Genomic DNA, 19,286 nt, shown 5'->3' on the forward strand with positions numbered 1-19,286 from the left:
CATCTGGCCCCTAGTGTGCTTGTCATGATATGTGTTTTATTTCAAGACCAAATTAAGTTACATATCTTGTTGGACAATCAAAGTGCTAAAGAAATTCTGTCCTCCATAAAAGTCGCTGGTCCTTTGCTCACCATATTTTAACTTTCATTTCCAAAGGTACTCTGACCGCTGTTGAAAGTTTCCTGTCCTTCAACTCTGGACCCGAGGTACAAAGCTATATAATATGGTTTCATGGCCTTATCCCTAATGCGTATTTAGAGTATGTGGACATTATATGTATCTATTTATACAGGACCTTGAAACTGAAAATATTTTGTAAAAATTAATCACAGTCCAATTATAGCAATGGAAGAGACTCGTAGGAGGTTTGTAAAGACCACTATTAGGTTTTAATATTAACATTGGAAAAGCCTTGTCTTGCACTGTTTCTAATAACTTTGCAAGATAGGCTCTATACCAGGAAAAAGAGATACTGTACCAAATATGACGGAAGACTGAGCTTGATATCTTTTTCCCCAGTTTTGTACTTGAGAACACACAATCTTTGGTTAAATGTTTTCTTTATTCGACAAGACAGAATTTTGAATCGTGATCTAAAGTAGAACACTGTATAATATTAAATAATGAACGATAATCTATTTTGCAAAGTTGGTAGTTTAGATGGTTCAAGACCTTGCACAAACTTGTTACTCTGAGCGCTTACACAATCTACTTACTCTAAAACCTTTAATCAAGTATTAAGCCTTTATTAAAAGAAAGCAATTGTTATGTATTTTTATGCAAAAAATATCACAATAGGTTTAAGCACTTTAACACCTCCTTCACTCTGTGAACTGTATTCTCACTCATGGAATTAATATATGGGATTATTATTGGGAATTTTGACTTAAAAAAGTAACACATTTTAGCTTTGCCTGAGCAAATGGCGGAGCAGATATATTTTGTATAGCCACACAGACCTTTTCTGCTTTTTCACCTCATCCACTATCCAGATATTCAGGTGGTGGGGGCAGCATGGCTTCGAGATCAAGTAGTGAGTCTTGAAAAAGATGAGCAACTATCAAAACACATTGATTCCCTTTCGTTTGACAGCAGTGAATTAGCTTTTGGAATAAGTAACCTCAGCAGAGATCATACCATCTCAAAAAGAAAAAAGCAGACCAGGGTTGAAAAAGACTGTACTTGGATGGGATAATGTATTTTCTTATTCGGTGCAGTAGAAATGTTGATGTCTCCTATCAATTAAGTGCAGAGGGTTTAAAAATAGGCAACACAGCCAGTTATGCAATGTAGTTTGGACACCGCCTCCTACCTACATTTCAGGGTTCTGCATACACTGGATAGATTGTGTAGTCCTGGTGGTATATTTTTTGAGCCTGCTCTGCATATATTTTTTGTTGCATTGCATAGCCTAGAGTTTTGTGCCAATACCTCTATTCCTAGCTATTAGTTCTGCAAATATCATGTGACATCCACAGTCCAATCGGATGTGTTTTGCACTATTTCTTCACTATGGCCTTACTGGTCCCTTGTTGGGTGCTTTTATGTGTCTTTTAATTGAGTAACCCCAATATAGATATGATACAGAACCCAATTTCACATACAGAACCTGCATGTTGTACAGCTTGGAGTTGGCCAGTTCACTGTAACAAGTGAGGAGAGTCCACCTGTAAAGAAAACTTTCCTTTTGAAGTAATATTTATAATGTTGACCACTAGATTACAAATATTCTTAATACTGCAAGTACTGTAACCAGCCTTTTTCACATTGAATTAATCTCAGAAATAATTTGCACCCCACTGTCAGTGAGCTTCTCCTTATCCATTCTGCCTGTTAGAGGATTCTCCTTCAAGCTCCGAGCTTCTTGAGAGACACTAACCCAAGCCACACTCATTTAGCAGTCCCTACCAACTAACTTGAATAATGACTGACTCTCCTCAAGGCATCCAACAGCCATGAGACGCTAGGTGGTCTCTAACACCTCCTTTTGGAAAGCCACCTGCACCGAATCCATTGCATTGCATCGCAGCATCCATTCGCCCCAGATTTACCAATACGTTCAGCAAAACCTGGGTTATTAGCAAGCAAACTTTGCCTACCTTGTGGAGACACTATGTGCTAAAGTTCTATTCCCCTTAGCAGCTCACATTTCGTAAGTTGACATGAAACAGGAAACGATGGTGAGCCAGACCCTCTATTAATCAGCGTTTCATTTCAAGCAGCTCATTGTGTGCAGTTGAAGATAAACTGGATCAATTTTGCCCCCAAAGATGTAGCCATTTTTATCTTTTTTTGTTGTATCAAGGATTTTACCAATGACTAATTGCAGCCCATTCTAGCCACTAAGGACCATCTTGGCTTCTAGCATGCTTTCCCTCTGACCCCTTTAAACAAATCTGAAATGGAGCAGGAAGTGAGTTTTTCTTGTGCCTTTTACAAAATAATCTTGGAACCTTGTTCTTCAAATGGCGATCCACAAATGGAACTTTTATGAAAGCTGCTTCTTCACTGAACCCGGATCGTGTTGACTGTGTTAAGATCTTATAAAAGATAGAAATGCCTTAAAGCAGATGTTGCAGGTAAGTATTTTTTCCTTCAGTAAAGCTCTTTGTACCCGTGCATAGCAAAAGTGAATGTTGTTTTGCTTGTGATGCTTTCATAGGGTACTTGTGTTCATGATGGAACGTGGCAGTCAGCAATTTATGGATTTGCGGACCAGGACAATCTGAAAAAGTTAAGAAAGCAAGTTGGCTACAAACCTCTTCCAGTCGTTGGTGCAAAGTTGAAAAGAAGGTTAGTGTGATATCCTGTTGACTTAGCAATTTGTGTTTATTTGATTGAGACCGTGCTCTGTAGCTTTGATATAGCTAAGTTGACAGCAATGCTGGTTTCTTATTTTCTGTTGGTTGTTATGCAACCCAAAAATCAGTTTGCCTACTATCTTAGGTTTTAATGCTTGTATGACATCACAGTGCATGTGTTTACCATGCATGCCTTTACTACGCAGATGCCTTTTCCATGCACATGCATCACATGGTAAGCATACTTAAGGTAAGTAAAACCTATGTATATAGTGGCAGTAGGCACTCTGTTATAGTTAGGAACTTTTGGGATTTGTGATCCTTAATAACTTTGCACCTGTTTTGTTGAATGCCTATGAAACTTGGCAGACCTGTTTCACCCACTTCATTGTTGCAGGGCTGAAAGTGTTCACAGAATTGCCTGAATCACGAAGATACTTTCTGCCTGTTGCGTTTTGTGGCCTTTCTTTTATTCAAATTTATCTTGATTTGTTTAACCCCAGGAAAAAGATGTAATTTATAAAATGCTTCTATTTACAGCGCACGTGTAACCTTGTGAAGCAGCATTTTCTGTGAGCCTGCTAGGTGTTTAAAGTATGAGCATTTGCTCCTTGGCCCCAAATGCGATCTCATCCATAAAAGCAGAGACAAAGTTAAGGTCAATATCTCTATAGTGAACTTGCTTTCATTGTTGTTTCACTTACGATCAACTCAAGTGCTGCACTGGTTCCATTGTTACATTGCAACAACAGCCTTGCACTAATACCCCACTGCGTGTAATTTCGCACCTTCCCTGGGCCGTGTAAATTCTCAACAGCAGGATAGGTTTGGTCTCCCGTATACCCTCCATTCACAGCCCAGACATTCCCTTACCTGATATCTAGGGTTCTAGCACACCGCCGCAATGACTCGGAGCGTGCAAAATAGTCAGGTTAGCAGTACATTTCACCAATACTATACTGATGTATGGATTTTTGCTCCGATGTATAATTGCCCACTCTCCCTCTCACAGTAGCGATGTGATGCTGATTGTCTCCTGCATCACCTTTTTTAAATAAGGTGCCTCATTCAGGAGAGGCTCCCGCCTTATTGTAAATTATGTTGGCATGCCACACAGTTGACCCTGCTCCCACGCTCACTGAACCCAGCCCATTGCATACAGCATCACAGTTCACATACTTTTCTTAAGGCTATGACTGCTGCATAAACCATTATCAGACTGACTCACCTGCTAGGGGAGCATACAGTTTGTCAGACGCCGACCTGCCTCTTCCAATTCCAGAAAGTGAGCCACAGCGCACCAAAGATGAGTGGCCTCCCTTGAATGGATACCGCTGGACACGGTGATCGACCCACGCAGCAATCGGCGTCAGAGACTCCACAAGGCAGCCCGACCCACAACGCTGGGTCCCGGCAGCGGAAAAAGCATTTCCTGCCTTGGGCCTCCCCTTGCACATTCAGCAGCTGGGTTCTGAGACCAGTTGGCTGCACCAGTATGGTCTGCCCTTTTCGCACAGAACACTGACGTTTGACTGAAGATTCCCCCAGCCAATCGCTGGCTAGAGCCCAGTCATGGGCGTCCAAAGGTTCTCAGGCTTTCTGACAGCATTTCTAATTGGTTATGAACCCCAGAGTGCCCACAGCGCATATATATTTAGTGATTTAATGTCTACTTGTCTGTCAGACAAAATAGACAAATCTTCTTGCCTATTATAAAATCTTGGTTTGGGCGTCGGGTGATAAATTCCGCCACCGTTGATGCACACCTAGATTTCTCCAGACTCCAACCCGAGATGTGTTGCACAGCCACGTGGAGAACAGGCACAAGCTACCAGTCCTTGTGGGAGTGCTAAATCAGCCCGCTCTCAGCACTTCTCATGCTGGGCAATATTACCAGTATGAGAGCAGCATCTGATTTGGCAGCAGGAGCAGAAGAGCACTGATGTGGTGGGCGGCAGGTAACTTATCTTTTATTTTCTTTGTTATTGTCCCCTGCGCTGGCCCCACCACTTTTCGCTGATAACATCCGCCACTGACCCTACCCTAATCCTACCTACACTATCCAGAGCATAGTGAGAGTACTGTCTGCCAGATCTTTTGGGACACATCAACTCCCCATACCTGTGTATTATGTATCAAGAAGCTAGTCTGGCGTAGAACAGGCCGCCGTCCTTTGCATGATAGAGATTGGAATCGCAGGGCTGCATCTCAGTCACAGGCAAAGCATACCAGGATAATTCATAGAAGTGCTCCTCTGAGGAACTTCGCTCAGAGGCAATTTATATTAACCCGGTTACATTCGCCCTATGTGAGGGGTGCCTTGCTGATGTTATTGTTTGTCCAATTCAGAGCTGTCTCCAACCAGACAACCAAAAGCAAGGGCAACGTGCTCAGAATTCCTTATCCTTAGACAGAGTGTACAAATGGCATAATAAAATGCTTACTAAGAAATGTGCTAGAAGCAGGACTTTCTAAGTATGTAATCATGTACGCGGAAAGCATTTAAAAAGTCAGTCTAAAAAGATGTCCAGTTTAAATGTATACCCCAAAATAGAGGATTCGATCATGTGCCCTGTTGAACCCCACAACATCTGGAGTGTTTAGGTCATTGGAATATGTAACATATCGGAGAGCAAAGGCTCTGTAAGTGAATTAGCCAGGCGATAATGAGCCCGATACATTTGGGATACTTTAACCACTGTTAAATTCTGCTCAGGTGCCGATTAGAAGTCTTAACATGTCAATTAAACTAGGAAAAATTTAGTCATGAGTCCTATAAATGGGTGATAAGGGGATCCTCCAGATTATCAAATGAGCATAAGCTGCACGATCAAAGACAAGTCACAAATATATAGGTTGCTGAATAGGGTGCTGCAGCGGAGATAATATGATGAGACCGAAACAAAGAAGTTGCACATGTGCAGGTTTCTGAAGTTATGAGAAACTTCAAACTAGATATAGAAATGTAAACTCTTGCCTCTGAGGAATCTCATTGGAAATTTCTTGCTTTCATTGCCACACACAAAAACAAGGCTTTACACGCCATAGATAAGCACAGCATGAAAGCACTAAACAAAAAGATGGTGGTAGCAATTGCAGTTACTCTAGTGTTTTTTTCCCTAAATCTCACACCACATATGGCTTAATTTATCCTGTAGCAGGGATACACATTTCTGGTAATCATTGCCCTCGAGAGAAACTGATCATGATGAAGGAAGAGAAGAATTTGTAACTCATTCTCTAGGCGTACAGATCACCTAGGACCTCCTATGTGATTTTCACTGATTATTAATAATACATATATCATTACAGAAAAGAGTATTAGCCAGCCACTGGTACCCTCCAAAGAAAATAATGGAGTTTGGGAATTAAAATGAAACCCCATAGTATATAATTTGGGCTCCTGGTTTTATGGTATTAATTATTTTAAACATTTACATCTGTATTTAGCCATACTTATTGGTATTTATTCATATTTATTTTGTATTTTCAAGAATAAAATTGTATCTTACAACATATATGTAACTCTCAGATATGCACTGATATGTGGATCCTTGTAGCGTTTACAGAAATTAGGCAGACGCATATAAACAAACATTAAACGCATAGGTACATATTAGCGTTATACTACACATATATGTTAACATGTCCCTGTATTTAAGGAAATGTCATCTTGTTTTTTAACTTCCCACGTTGTCTATCTGTTCAGCTTTTGCCTGAACTACAATTTTCAGTATTTTTATGCTTTTAAAAATAAATACAGACTGGAACACACTCTTTTCTGGCTGTATTTATAACTGAAAAATCAGTAAAAACAAAAAACTGGGCACCTTTTATATATAATGTTAAAATATTTATTATTTAAATTAATAAAATGTAATATTATACATATAAACATAGTATATATTATTATTTAATTATAAAAATATTGTAACCCTTTTGCTGCTAGGCCTTGGGAAAAATGGGGAAAAAGTGCTACAAAAGAAAGTATCTGTTTTTTCCCTGCAAATGGTATCAACAAAGGGTTTATTGTGCTGAAATCATCATCTTCCGAGCTTTTAGGGACAGCCAGACGTTTGTCAGAAAACCTATTTATTTTTCACAGTTTGGGTATTTTATTAAGAAATAGACTATTTTTGCTACTTTTTGTGCTTTCAACCTCCCTCCAGTTAGTGGTAGAAATGGGTGTAAAAGCAATACTAGATCCCCGGAAAGCTATACATTTCTGAAAAAGTAGACACAATTCTGAATTCAACAAGGGGTCATTTGTGTAGATCCTTCAAGGTTTTTATAATAGAAAATAGCAGTTAAAAATAAGAAAAATTGAAAATGAGTTAGAAAAAGTAGCCATTTGTACCAACGTTTTTACCTGTAACTTCTAAGTGTGACAGATTTTTGAAAGCCAAAACTGACCCTTTTTCGCAATGTGCCTAGCTGTGGATTTTCGACCCTACCTCAGCTGGCACCTGGGGAAACCTAGCAAACCTGTACATTTGTAAACACTAGACACCCAGGGGAATCTAGGATGGGGTGACTTGTGTGTCTGTCGCTAGGTTCTGTTACCTAGAATCCCTTCAAACCTCTAACGTTGTAAAAAAAAAAAAAGATAAACAACTTTTTCCTCACATTACTGTGATGGAAATTTCTGGAATCTGCGTGGAGCCACAAAATTCCACCCCCCGCATTCCCCAAAGTCCCAATAAAAATGGCACCTCACTTGTTTAGGTAGGCCTAGTGGCAGCGACAGGAAACGAGCCAAAACGCAACGTCTACACACCATATTATTACAGTGAAAACCGACCTTTTTTGGGGAAAGTGCCTAGCTGTGGATTGTGAACCCTAGCTCTGCCGGCACCTAGGAAAACCTAGAAAACCTATACATTTTTGAAAACCAGACACCAAGGGAAATCCAGGATGGGGTGACTTATGTGGCTCTCACCAGGTTCTGTTACCCAGAATACATTGCAAACCACAAACATTGTAAAAAACAAAACTACATTTTCCTCACATTTCTGTGATGGAAAGTTTTGGAATCTGCTTGGATCCACAAACTTCCACCCACCCCGCATTCTCCAGAGTTTCCCGATAAAAGTGGTACCTCATTCGTGTGGATGGGCCCAGTGCCCACGGCAGGGAAGGGTCCAAAACATATTGTGGAGACATCAAAATTATCTAACACAAAACAACCTGGTTTTGCAAGGGAGGGCACCTGGGTTTTTGGCCCCGGGCTCAGCCGCCATGTAGGGAAACCTACCAAACCTACACATTTGTGAAAAGTAGACACCCGGGGGAGTCCAGGGAGGTTTGGCTTGCGTGGACCCCTCAACGTTTTCCTACCCAGAATCCCCTGCAAACCTCAAATCAGGCAGAGACCATGAGTCGAGGAGGGTAGCCCCTAGAAAGATGAGTCAATAGAGTTCCCCAGACATGTGAAAAGACTTTGAGATAGTCATTAAGGTTATATGACTTTTTCATAGCTGATTACTCTATGGAGCTCAATGAGCCATTTAGAGGAAGATAGGGTGGAAGGATGTCGCTAGTGTCATAGAATGCAGATTTTCGCAATTGTTGTGTACAGTCAGCATGTGTATCAGTTGTTAAGACCAGGATTTCCGATGTATTGTAGGCGGTGACCAGCTAGTGGTAGAGGGTTAAGGGGGAGGGGCTATATCTACTCAATTTGGCCTACACATCTGTCCCGTAGTCTTCCAGCGCTGGGCAGGTCCAGCTAATATGGTATCTATTCTAATTATTAGGACTGCATTTCCAGTAGAGACCACGGGGTACAAGCTTAGCCAAATGTAACTTCCAGTCATTCAATAGCTTGAAGTATAAACACTCCTGAAGGACCCTATCATGGTCAAGGAGTAGTAATGTCCAATCTACCGTAGAGTACTCTTTCCAAATGAGTGTCTGTCATGTTAATTGGATGGAGTGGACATCAGGACCAGAGTGCACTTAATATAAGATGACTCTATACAATCCAGACACCAGTCCCCGGAACTGGCCTCATATCTGTAGGTCCTGGAGGATGGGGGAGGTCATGAGAACCATTGCTGAAAGAGCCATAAAAGTGCGCACCGTGGGCTAGTATTCGATATTGTAAGTGATCTGCTGTCCCAAGTTCATACTCCAACTGCAGTGTTAGGAACGATTTAATGGACCAGTCATCAAGTAGTTGTTCCACCTTTTGTATGCCAGGCAGCCTAGATATTCTGCTTGCTATCTATCCACCGGTTGGTCAGCCTCATGCCAGGCTTTACCCGCAACAGTCACAATTGGATCTGCAGCAATGGAATGACTAGGCATGCCAAGATAATTTGGTAGAGGCAGGTTCAGGCTACTCAGGAGATGGCATTCCAGTTGTGCCCAGAGTGATGCTTCATCAGGGGTGTGCGTAGTACGTCTCTTGAGCCTCCATGCACCAGAGGGGTATCGGGGAGTAGGAGCCAGGTGTTTCTGGCTAATGCCCACAGGGAGAAACCTAAGCGAAATTTAGTGAATGATGTTCCAAAAGATTGTCCCATTAAAAACAAAAACCACAAAAGGCGAAAACACCATACAAAGAAGACGTCCTTATCTTCAAGCACATGATTCCGCTCCTGGGGCTAGTCAGAGGCTCTTAACAATGTTCCGCAATGCTAGACTCTTCCTTTTCAAGCCGATAAGATCCCTATGCTGAAGAGATAAGATCAGAGCTTCTTTGTCCAATAGCTAACTCAAGCGCAGGTTGAGGCCTTCTGGCATTCTATTCGGGATCTGTTTAGGTCAGCAAACACACAAAACGTTGTGGGAGGAATGCTTGCTAGTTTAAACCACCGGAAATCACTCTTGGTAGCATTCTAACTGTGAGAAGCTGGCCCTGGTATATGATGTCCACTAATGTAAGTGGGCACCCTGCACCAGTCAAGACAACGCTTATGGTAATTTAAGAGGTCTTAGACCACCTTAGAAAGCTCTCTAAGTGGTAGCTTTAGAGAGCAGCCTTCAGGCTTAGTCCACAAGGAGTATAAAGCCGATTGTTTTACCAGAATGCAATCTTGTAGTATAGATTGAGTGAAAAAGAAACACAGAGTATTTATAAAAATATGTATTTATTATGTAATATTATCTAGTATGTTCCAATATCTCTACCATGAAGAAACACAATACTTTAGGAAAGAAACACAGTAAATAGAACGATATACACAGTGGACTCCAGGGGGGGACCAAAATCTGTACTAAGAAAGTGGTATAAGAACTGCGACTTGGATCAGACTGTTTCAAGAGAGTACGTAGAAGTGCTGGGATCCCAAGGAACCACCCAAGGTGAGTACATAGGGACCCCACGGAGAGCGTGTGCAGTGTGGAAACACGACTGCATGCTCCTTACAACTCTTATTTGCAAGTCCCGGTTGGATTTTTAAAGATTAAGGACCCTTTCCAGCGGTCCCTGAACATACCTTGTGGAAGACAGAAGGTTGGAGAGCTACCCCACCTGTGGATACCCTAGTACCCACATTACCTACACCAGGGAAGCTGGGTGCATGCGTGTGAAGTGGTGTCTGAAACCGCTGTCGAACCCAATGGAGGACTTTAGGAAAGTGCCGCTGTGGAAGAATTAAGTGTCCAGTAGAATCCGAGGATAGATTCTTTTTTTTTTTTTTTTTGAAACCGTTTATTACAGGTCTTAAAAGTATACAAGTATGGGCCCACAACCTTCCGGCCGGCCGCTAGCAATGGTAGGAACATACGACATACATTCATGGAACACGTGGTATTACAGGAGGAGCATTTCTCAGTAGATAACAATGTCAAAAACCACATCATCCAGGCCCCATTATGCGGTTTCATTTTAAATTAAGAACAACAAAAATTAAAACCACACCCACAAGGCAACCCACAATCAAAAATAGCAGCACGTGCTCCCCAAGAGGGGGGATCCCAACTATACACAGAAGTGTGAAGAGGGGGAAGAGAGCAAAGCGAGGACTGGGGGAACCCAATGCCCGGCAGCGGGGGAATGAGTCGGCTAAGGGGATGGGGCTGGCGAGGGATCAGGCAGCAGCGGTGGCGCGCAGATACCCCCTCGGTAGGCGTTCCAGGGGCCCCATACTTTCACCCACGTCCCAGGCTTACCCCTCGCCACATACACCACTTTTTCGCGAAACATGCACCAGTCCATGTGTTCTTTCCAGGCCGAGACCGTCGGGGGCCTCTGGGATCCCCACAGTTGAGCAATATCACGCTTGGCTACCATATATCCCAGAGTCACCCACCACGTCTGCGGCGCTGAGTAATCAGTCGGTTCCCACACATTCAACAGGCATCTCCTCGCTTCAGGCAACAGCGCCACATGCGTAACCAGATGCAGCACCTCATGTACACCACGCCAGAACCCCTCTACCTCCGGGCACTCCCACAAAATATGCATAAAGGTCCCCAAAGCACCACACCCACGCTTACATAACCCATCTCCGGCATAGCCCATACGCAGAAGCTTTGGCCCCGTCATGTAGACCCGGTGGAGTATCTTGAGCTGGACGAAGCGGAGGCGAGCCGGTATGGCCACCTCCTTCGGGGAGGCCACCGCGGAGGTCCAGTCCTCGTCGTCCAACTCCAGCCCGTCGGCAACCCAAGCCGCACACAGGGCAGTCAACAGGCCCAAGCGGTCGTTTATCAGCTTTTTGTATATAAGTGAGATCGTGCTGTCTGGGACGTGCCCATCCAGCACTCTATCTTCCAGGGGGGAATATTCCGGGATGGAGGCAACGTCCGTGAAGACGGAGCCCAGCGCATGACGGACCTGCAAATACCGGAAGTATTCACTGCCCTGCAACTGGAATTCCGTCTGCAGCATATCGAACGTTTTAAATCCTCCCCTCGTCCAAAGATCCCCCACTTTACTGATACCTATTATGTCCCACCTCTCGAAGCCCTTAGAGGTCCACAGGGAACCCAACCGCTCAGACGCGTATAGCGGTGACGCCCGGGTCAAACTGTCCTTCCACCCCATAGCTGCATTGGCCGCGTGCCAGACTTGCACCATGACACGCGTCCGAGGATAGATTCTTGATGAGAGGTACCTGCAAGCAGAGGGGACAGAGTCTGTCACTCTGTAGTGACAAGGATTCTTGTTAGACGAATGCCCTCCGATGTCAGGTGTTGCAGGATGGATGACGAGGACCTTGACTCTGCAGCTGTGAGGACCAGGAACCGTGTATGAGCTGTCCCACAAAGGATTTCGAGTGCTGAGGGGTCTGTGTCTGGCCGGAGCACCAACAAGCCTTGGCAAATGCAACCAACGCAGGAATCAAATAAGGAGCAACATTGGGACCAGCAAGATCAGGGGACTCGCCAACAGCAGGGGAGTCAGTGCAGGCCCGAGTAATCAGGGGATCTCAAAAGAAACAAGTATGACCCTCAAAGGAACCGACAGGCCAGAGGCACTGGAGTCGCGAGAGGACCTCAAGCAGCTCAACAAAAGATGCAGGCCACGATGCTCACGATGCAGTGTGGCTGAAGATTCTGGTCACTGGAGGTGCTCGAGGTTGGAACTACTTGGAGCACGAAGATCTTCTTGGAAGGAAGCCAACAAGCCTTTGCAACTGCAAGCTGGACGCAGTGCACAGGGCTTCGGTTATTGCAACTCCCACAAGGGATACTGGCCTCAAACTTGGTGAGAGGGCAAGGCAGGCCTTGGGAGCTGTGGAAAACAGTCACCTATGTTGCAGAGCTCACGGAGTCTAGAGGAGCTCAGGCTCTGCAGACTGGTCGACTTAGTTACGGTGCTTGTGAATGCAGGAAAGTGGCTCCTTCACTCCAAGAGAGATTTCTTCAAGTGTCTTAGACGCTTCATAGGCCTTTGAAGGTTCCTGTATGATGCACAAGTACAGACGTTGCTGTAGACTGGAAGGGAGACTAAGTTGGGCCCAAATGAAGTCCAGCGAAGTCCAGAGTGCCCAGACAGTAGAAGTACATTGGTGTCTGATCTGAATCTTGTCTCACAAGGAATCTAGTGACCTACACCCAGGTAAGCCCTTACATACTCTAGGGAATGGGTTGGGAATAAACAGGGGACCCTCCCAGGGGAGGGTCTGGACAGGGGGGAGGTTACTCCCATGTCCTTTGTTCAGTTGAGCGCCAGAGCGGGAGTCAATAGCTCACAGCACTGGTTTGAACTGGACTATGCACAAGGACACCAAATGTGCCCCTCATGCAGACTTTCTAGCGATGGCAAGCGCACCCACCCGGTCCCAATACAATAAATCCTGTGTGGGAGGTGGTCACACCTCACTGTGACAGGCTGCCTGTTGTTCCACCTTCCTCTGCCTGAGCTTGGCTCAGCAACAGGAGGGCAGAAATGTGTCTCTGGTCGGCAGCAACCATTTTGTGCTGTCTCGGACTAGAAGGTTGGCACTGGGAACACCACTGAGAGCCTAACGGAGGGCTCTTCCAGTGCTTAGAATCATACCTCCCAAACTGATTCCAACATTTTTTATATCAAACATGATAGGATTTGTTGCAGCTGTTTTTGAGATGATCATATCGTAATTATGCGGTGCCCCTCTTTATAGTATATGGCTGCTTCACTGACAACCCGGGAGAATGTAGGGGTGTCCTGCTAATGCAGGGGCACACTCTCACTTGGAACCAAGCACCCTGCCTTCAAGATTTAAAAGGTCTGCTATAGGGGTGACTTATAAGTTTTAAGTGCAGTGACCCTAGATATAGGAAACCAATATCTTTAGTAAGTGGTGCAAGGACCAACTAACACAGGCTGCAATGGCAGGTCTATAGTTCCATTTTGCATGGTCGGGTGGCATGATACATGCTTCAGCCCATGGGAGACCTCTGGCAGGGGTGTGAAATTTAATAAAATATCTACTTGTCCATGGGGCAAGTTGCTTCATAAATCTACTTGTCCTGTAACAAAATCCACTTGTCCCTTTGGTGCCATGTAGTGCGGCAACAAATTATGGCAGCAGTCTCATTTTATAAAAGATCTGATACAGCCTCTCTGACTATGCTCATTCCATAGAAGTGTTTAAATACTTGCAATCCCCTTATGTTGCCACGTTTCCGCAGATCTACATACTGGGGCTGAGGGTAGTGGTAAGCAATAGTTCCAGGGTTAGAATGCCCTTTTGAGTATGTACAACCCTACTAACTTGCATGTTTTAAGGATTTTCAGCAACTCTTGTCTAATCTGTTCCCATACTGAGAAATGTTGCCAATTTACTCCTGACAATGGCCGACGTATACCTTCTTCCAGAGTTGGGGAAAAAAGTGGTTGGAGGGAAAGTTAACTTGCAAACACTAAGATTTTCTCATGAACAGGTGTACACATACTAAAATGCAGTTCACAAATATTTCCTAGGAGTACTGTTTCTTGTGCTACTTCTGTAAATTCTTGGGAATTCATGAAAGCCGTGTAGCTGCACTTAATGCAAAGACCTATACCATGGGTGCACTTTTGAGACTTACTTTAATAATTGGGCCCTTAATTTGGTCTGGAGTTGACAGTGACCTTTTGAGTTTATTAAAATTCTGTCTCTCTCTAGGTATCGTCTGGCTTCACTGTGAGTGACAGCATTCTGCTCTTTCACAAGGAGCATATCGGTACACAAAGTAGTTTTGTTCAGTGCCAGGAACTACTGTGGCAGTGTGTGCTTTTTGAGACCCAAAACAACTTTTGCTTTTGCCAATGTTTGTTATAATGGTGAAGGCCCGACAGCTCCCACACCAATAAGGTTTTACAAAAACCATGCCAAAACAAGTCAGACATTGACAAAACTAAAAACTGACCACCAATTTCAGAACTACTGGCTTTGCCAATGCTTGTTTTTTTGTTTCCCATAATCTTAATGAAACTGGTTACACTGATTTTCCATTTATGAATATTTTTGGGGAAATACTAGCATGCATCAACACGTTACTAAATAATGCTGCAAAGAAATGGTACCTAAAATTTTACAGTGGTTTAGCTAAACGTTTTTTTTTCCTGCTTTCCTTTCTTTATGCAAAAACAATTGCAAAAACAGTTGATGGACATAAAATGTTTATTTGAAAACTTTATTTTTTTTAAAGAAAAAAATCATCAATCTTGCTTTCAAGCTTCTGCAAATATTGCATCAAATCGGAGAGCATGCTGGGAGCATTATACATAGCCTCATATTGCTAAACTTTGAAAACTTGTGTACACATTTTTATACTGGAACCGCTGTCAGCAGTGCAGTCAGAGCTTACAACATTTACTTAGAGCGCTCACCCTAATAATATAGGCTTTCAATTAATGAACCATAAATATAAGTTTGAACAGCATTAACATATAGACAAAACTATCACCTTGACTGAAGACAGTGGCCTTACCTGATCCATAATGTGGTACTGCAAACTGGTTGGCAAAGGGTTTGTGCTGCAGGGTGTTGGGCCTCCTTGTCCCAAGAACAAAATACACATGAAAAGTTGTTGCCCTTGACCCCAAACAACATGTTCTGGGTGTTGGGCTATAGGAATTCTACATCCCTGTCTGGGGTACCTAAGCCCTGGGTTTGTGGGTACCGTACAATAGGGACTGATGAGGACACCCCAGTATCCAATCTGGGACTGTACCTAGGTACTAGCATAACAGTTTAGGGAGAAAGCCGATAGACTGGGGTCGTGATTAGCAGGATCCCATTCAGACTAGTCAAAAACAGCCTCACATCAAGCAAAAAGTGCAGGTAACCATAGAAGCAGATACTACTTTCATACACCAACCCATTGTTTTCCGTTAACTTTTTAACTGCAGACGGAGGCATGCCTTATGCAAATCGATACCAACCCTGATTCTTATAACAATTCACATTTTACTGCCATTTGACATCGCCTGCAGAAGGAAGACAACTGACCCCATACCTTTCTAGCCTTGCTAGGCCATGTCAAATTGCTATAGCTTAAATCTGGTGGCACAGTAGGAAGGTACCCACATCTGGGCATATCTTCCGCCACTTAGGTGTTACATCAGACCCACAAAAAATGATGGGAGGAATCCCATGACAATTGCCTTTTCTTTCAGTCTAATCCATCGTTTTTCCCCCATTGTGCCTCTCCAGACAAGAGCATGAAAATCAGTACTGGCATACTCCCTGTGGTGCTGCCCCTCCCTAACTAGGACCCCCAATTCCATCTCCCAAGGGGATATCACGTTCTTGCAAGCTTCGTGACTCCTGTGGCTCTGACTCCAAAGCTATACAATGCCGTAGGTCCACGGACTCCTGCCCCAGCGCCTAATAAAAAGATGAAGCCTGGCAAAATGCTATTCCCTGTTGAGTGGGAGCTGCCTTTGGCACAAGCGCCTTCTACAGAGCAGACTTGAGTACCACTCTCAATGTGGTTGAAGTCAAAGGCAATTATTCTTGTGACAAAGGAGAATTTTAAAGCCAACTTTTCTGATGTTTCTTTATCAGAATACTTTCCTGGGGCTCGGATATTTGCCCGGATTGAGGAGATTTTCATCTCCAACTCCAAAGCCCTTGTAATGCCTGTCAAAGCTTATGAACATACAGAGCATGCCGATTAATTCCCATTATAATGACACCCCCTTATATCTAGAATTAAAAAATAGTTAGTGCCTGGACACTTCACTAGAAGAGGACGTGCTTCAGGGGGAGTTTCCTCATTTACAGCTGTATTACGAAAAAACGCTGAAGCCTTGCAGTTTATCTTGTCCTTTGAAGATTCAAACTCCAATATTGTGACTGTGATCTTCCAACTCTCTTCCTCTCTGGTAGAGCCCTTTGTTCAATTTAAGGAAGCAGTCTTGGATTCTGTCATGGTTGAAAGCATAAAATATTAATTTTCAGTACCAGCAATCCACAGATGACCAGGAATGCTCCAGGCGACTCTCACTTTTGGTCCTTCTATTCATCACTGGAAAGCCTGCCTGTCCAAGTGTCTTTGTTGAAGCAAAACTCAACTGCACTTCCTGAGAGAGAATCAAAGAAACATAACTATATGGATCAAAAAGCCATATGCTGATGGCAGCTGAGCCCTCAGAACTACTAATGCGACTCGCTTCCTTGCCTGAAATGTTCATGCCTTTTGGGAATTTGCCACACGTGTTGATCAGTTTGCTAGTCAATAGGAAAAAACAGTTTACAGACTTGATTAGTGAGGAGGGGATGCATCCATACAGATCTTGCATGGTAGCTTTGATAATGTTGGTCAGTCAATGGGCATGGCTTTCGCACTGCATCGGCATGCCTAAATTTGTTCCACTGGCTAGAGATGTCCAAGCCTCAGTCATGAATGTGCCTTTTGATGACGAATGGCTGTTCGGAGAAAAAGCAGACTATTACCTGGACCGCTACAAAAAAAGTAAAGTTGTCGCTCACTTGTCGGGCCTCCCTTCCCCAGCACTCAGTTTAACCAACCACACAAGAAGCTTTGTGGCTGCCCAAGACTGGGTCAGTCCCAGCAGAAACAACCTTCTTTGGCTGTCCGGCCTTCCCAGCTGCTATTCCCCCTCCTTTTGGGTCAGTAGTGGATGTAGGGGACATCATCATCAACAGCAGATAAAGTCACTTCTATCCTCCACTAGCTCTGCTGCCCCTCTCTGGCCCCACCTCACATATCTACCTTTTAGTTTTTGGAAGTATTTACATTTTTCCACCAATTGGGAGGTATTCACAACAAATCGCTAGGCATCCATCTGATCTACAATGGCTATGCTCTGCCAGTCATTTCCCTCCCTCTGGCTGCCTTCTTTCCACTAGGATCTGCTTTGAGCGCTCACCTCGATTTGAGGCATAAATCCTTGGCCCATTAATCCAAGGGGCCATAACAGTGGTGCTTATGTAAGAAAGGAGCACGTTATTGTATTCCTTTGACTTTTTGGTCCTTAAGAACAAAGACGATTTGAGACCCATTCTGGATATTCACCTTCTAAATTTATTCATATCCAGGAAAAGTTCAAATTGCTTTCCTTGTAACAAGACCTTCTAACCCTCCATGCAGGAGACTAATTAGCCTCCCTTGGTCTTCAAGGCTTCTGTTTCTTATTCAAATTCTTCTCGTCGAAAGACGTTATCTGAGGTGCAAGGCTGGGCCACAGCACTACCTCATAGTGGCACTACCATTTGGAATGACAACTGCTTCAGTCCTCTTTATGAAAGTGCTCATGGTTGTGGCTGCTTTACTCTAATACAAGAGCTTGAATTAGCTATTCCCTAAACCTCAGCTACCCTCTCCAACTCCCATACTACTTCCTTCTGCAGCACAATATCTGAATTTGTACTGGGAAGATGAAGTCAATCAGAATGAAAGAATGTTCTCAATCCTTACCAGAACCTAGTCCACCACATAGTTATATTTCTCTAACCTACTATTCCCTGTGGACAAATAACTAGGGCAGTGTACAGAATCAAGAAGAGGGACCTCATCTGGATGAATGCCATGGAGCTAGTTTAGGCCATTGGTATGTGACCGAAGCATGTTGACCCACTAGGGCAGATGATTTGGCATATTGTATTCCAGTTTGTTTAGGTCTCGGCTAGCGAAGGCTGCACTTGCGCAGTCTCGCTCGCGAGATATAATGACTTGGAGAAGAGTGGCTTGAACCCGCCCCTCTTCTCCCCTCTTCTCCATTGGCTGGCCTCTTGAATGCTGGCCAGCCATTGGAGAAGAGGTCCGTCACTCCGAACAGGCCCCATCCTTTTCGGATTCGGGGGTGTGTTTTTTGCAACTTTTCTAATTATGTCCTCCAGCCAATGACAAGAGGAGAACACACCCCCGAATCCGAAACCACCGCTGCCTTTCTCCGAGGCATTTCTGCTTCGCCTCGGAGAAAGGCGGTGGTGTTCATGGCTCTCGCCAGGTAAGGCAACAGTTTTGCCAGTACTTGTTATCTATTTAAATATGCAGTCCTTATGTAATGCAACTGGGTATATTGTAAGGAGGCGTCCAGTCCTATGTAATGTAACTGGTTATATTGTAAAGCGCTGTGACACCTTCGAGTAAAGTACGCACTATATAAACAGCAGTCACAGAACCTTCTTCTTTCCACCCACTGGCCCTCCCTCCAGCCACAGACCCTCCTCTCTCCACCCACTGACCCTACCTCCACTCCCAGACCCTTCCTCTCTCTCCCGAAGCCCCTTCCTCCACCCCAGACCTTTCTTCTCTCTCATGAAACCCCTCCCGCTACTCGCAGGCCCTTCCTCTCTCCAGCTACAGGCCCTCCCTCCACCCCAGGCCCTTCCTCTCTCTCTCCCGAAGCCCCTCCTCTACCTCGCCCTCAGCCGGCCTGAACCGGAAGTAGCGGGGCCGGGAGAGGCGGGCTCTGGAGGGATACAGGAAGCAAAGGCAGCCCCCTGGGAAAGAGCGCCTGGCTCTGACCAGGAGGGCTCGAAGCGGGCTCCTGTCCCGGCCCAGCGAGCGGCATGAAGACCCCGCGGGAGGCCGCGAGAGGGCGGCAGGGCCCCGGCCGGCGGCCCCCAGGTGAGGTGGGAGAGCAACCCCAGC

At 44.4% G+C, this 19,286-nt stretch overlaps 1 protein-coding gene across 1 annotated transcript in view; it reads left to right on the top strand.

Moving 5' to 3' along the window:
* The window catches only part of SCCPDH (saccharopine dehydrogenase (putative)), a 168,697-nt gene that overhangs the window by 57,282 nt on the left and 92,129 nt on the right, over window positions 1–19,286 (top strand). The window contains exons 5-6 of the mRNA XM_085612341.1: window positions 157–206; window positions 2,663–2,793. Of these exons, the coding sequence (XP_085468467.1) occupies window positions 157–206; window positions 2,663–2,793 (181 nt within the window). The remainder of the gene's footprint in view (window positions 1–156; window positions 207–2,662; window positions 2,794–19,286) is intronic.

The sequence above is a fragment of the Triturus cristatus genome, chromosome 6 (assembly GCF_964204655.1).
Source record: "Triturus cristatus chromosome 6, aTriCri1.1, whole genome shotgun sequence".
Classification (NCBI taxonomy): Eukaryota; Metazoa; Chordata; class Amphibia; order Caudata; family Salamandridae; genus Triturus; species Triturus cristatus.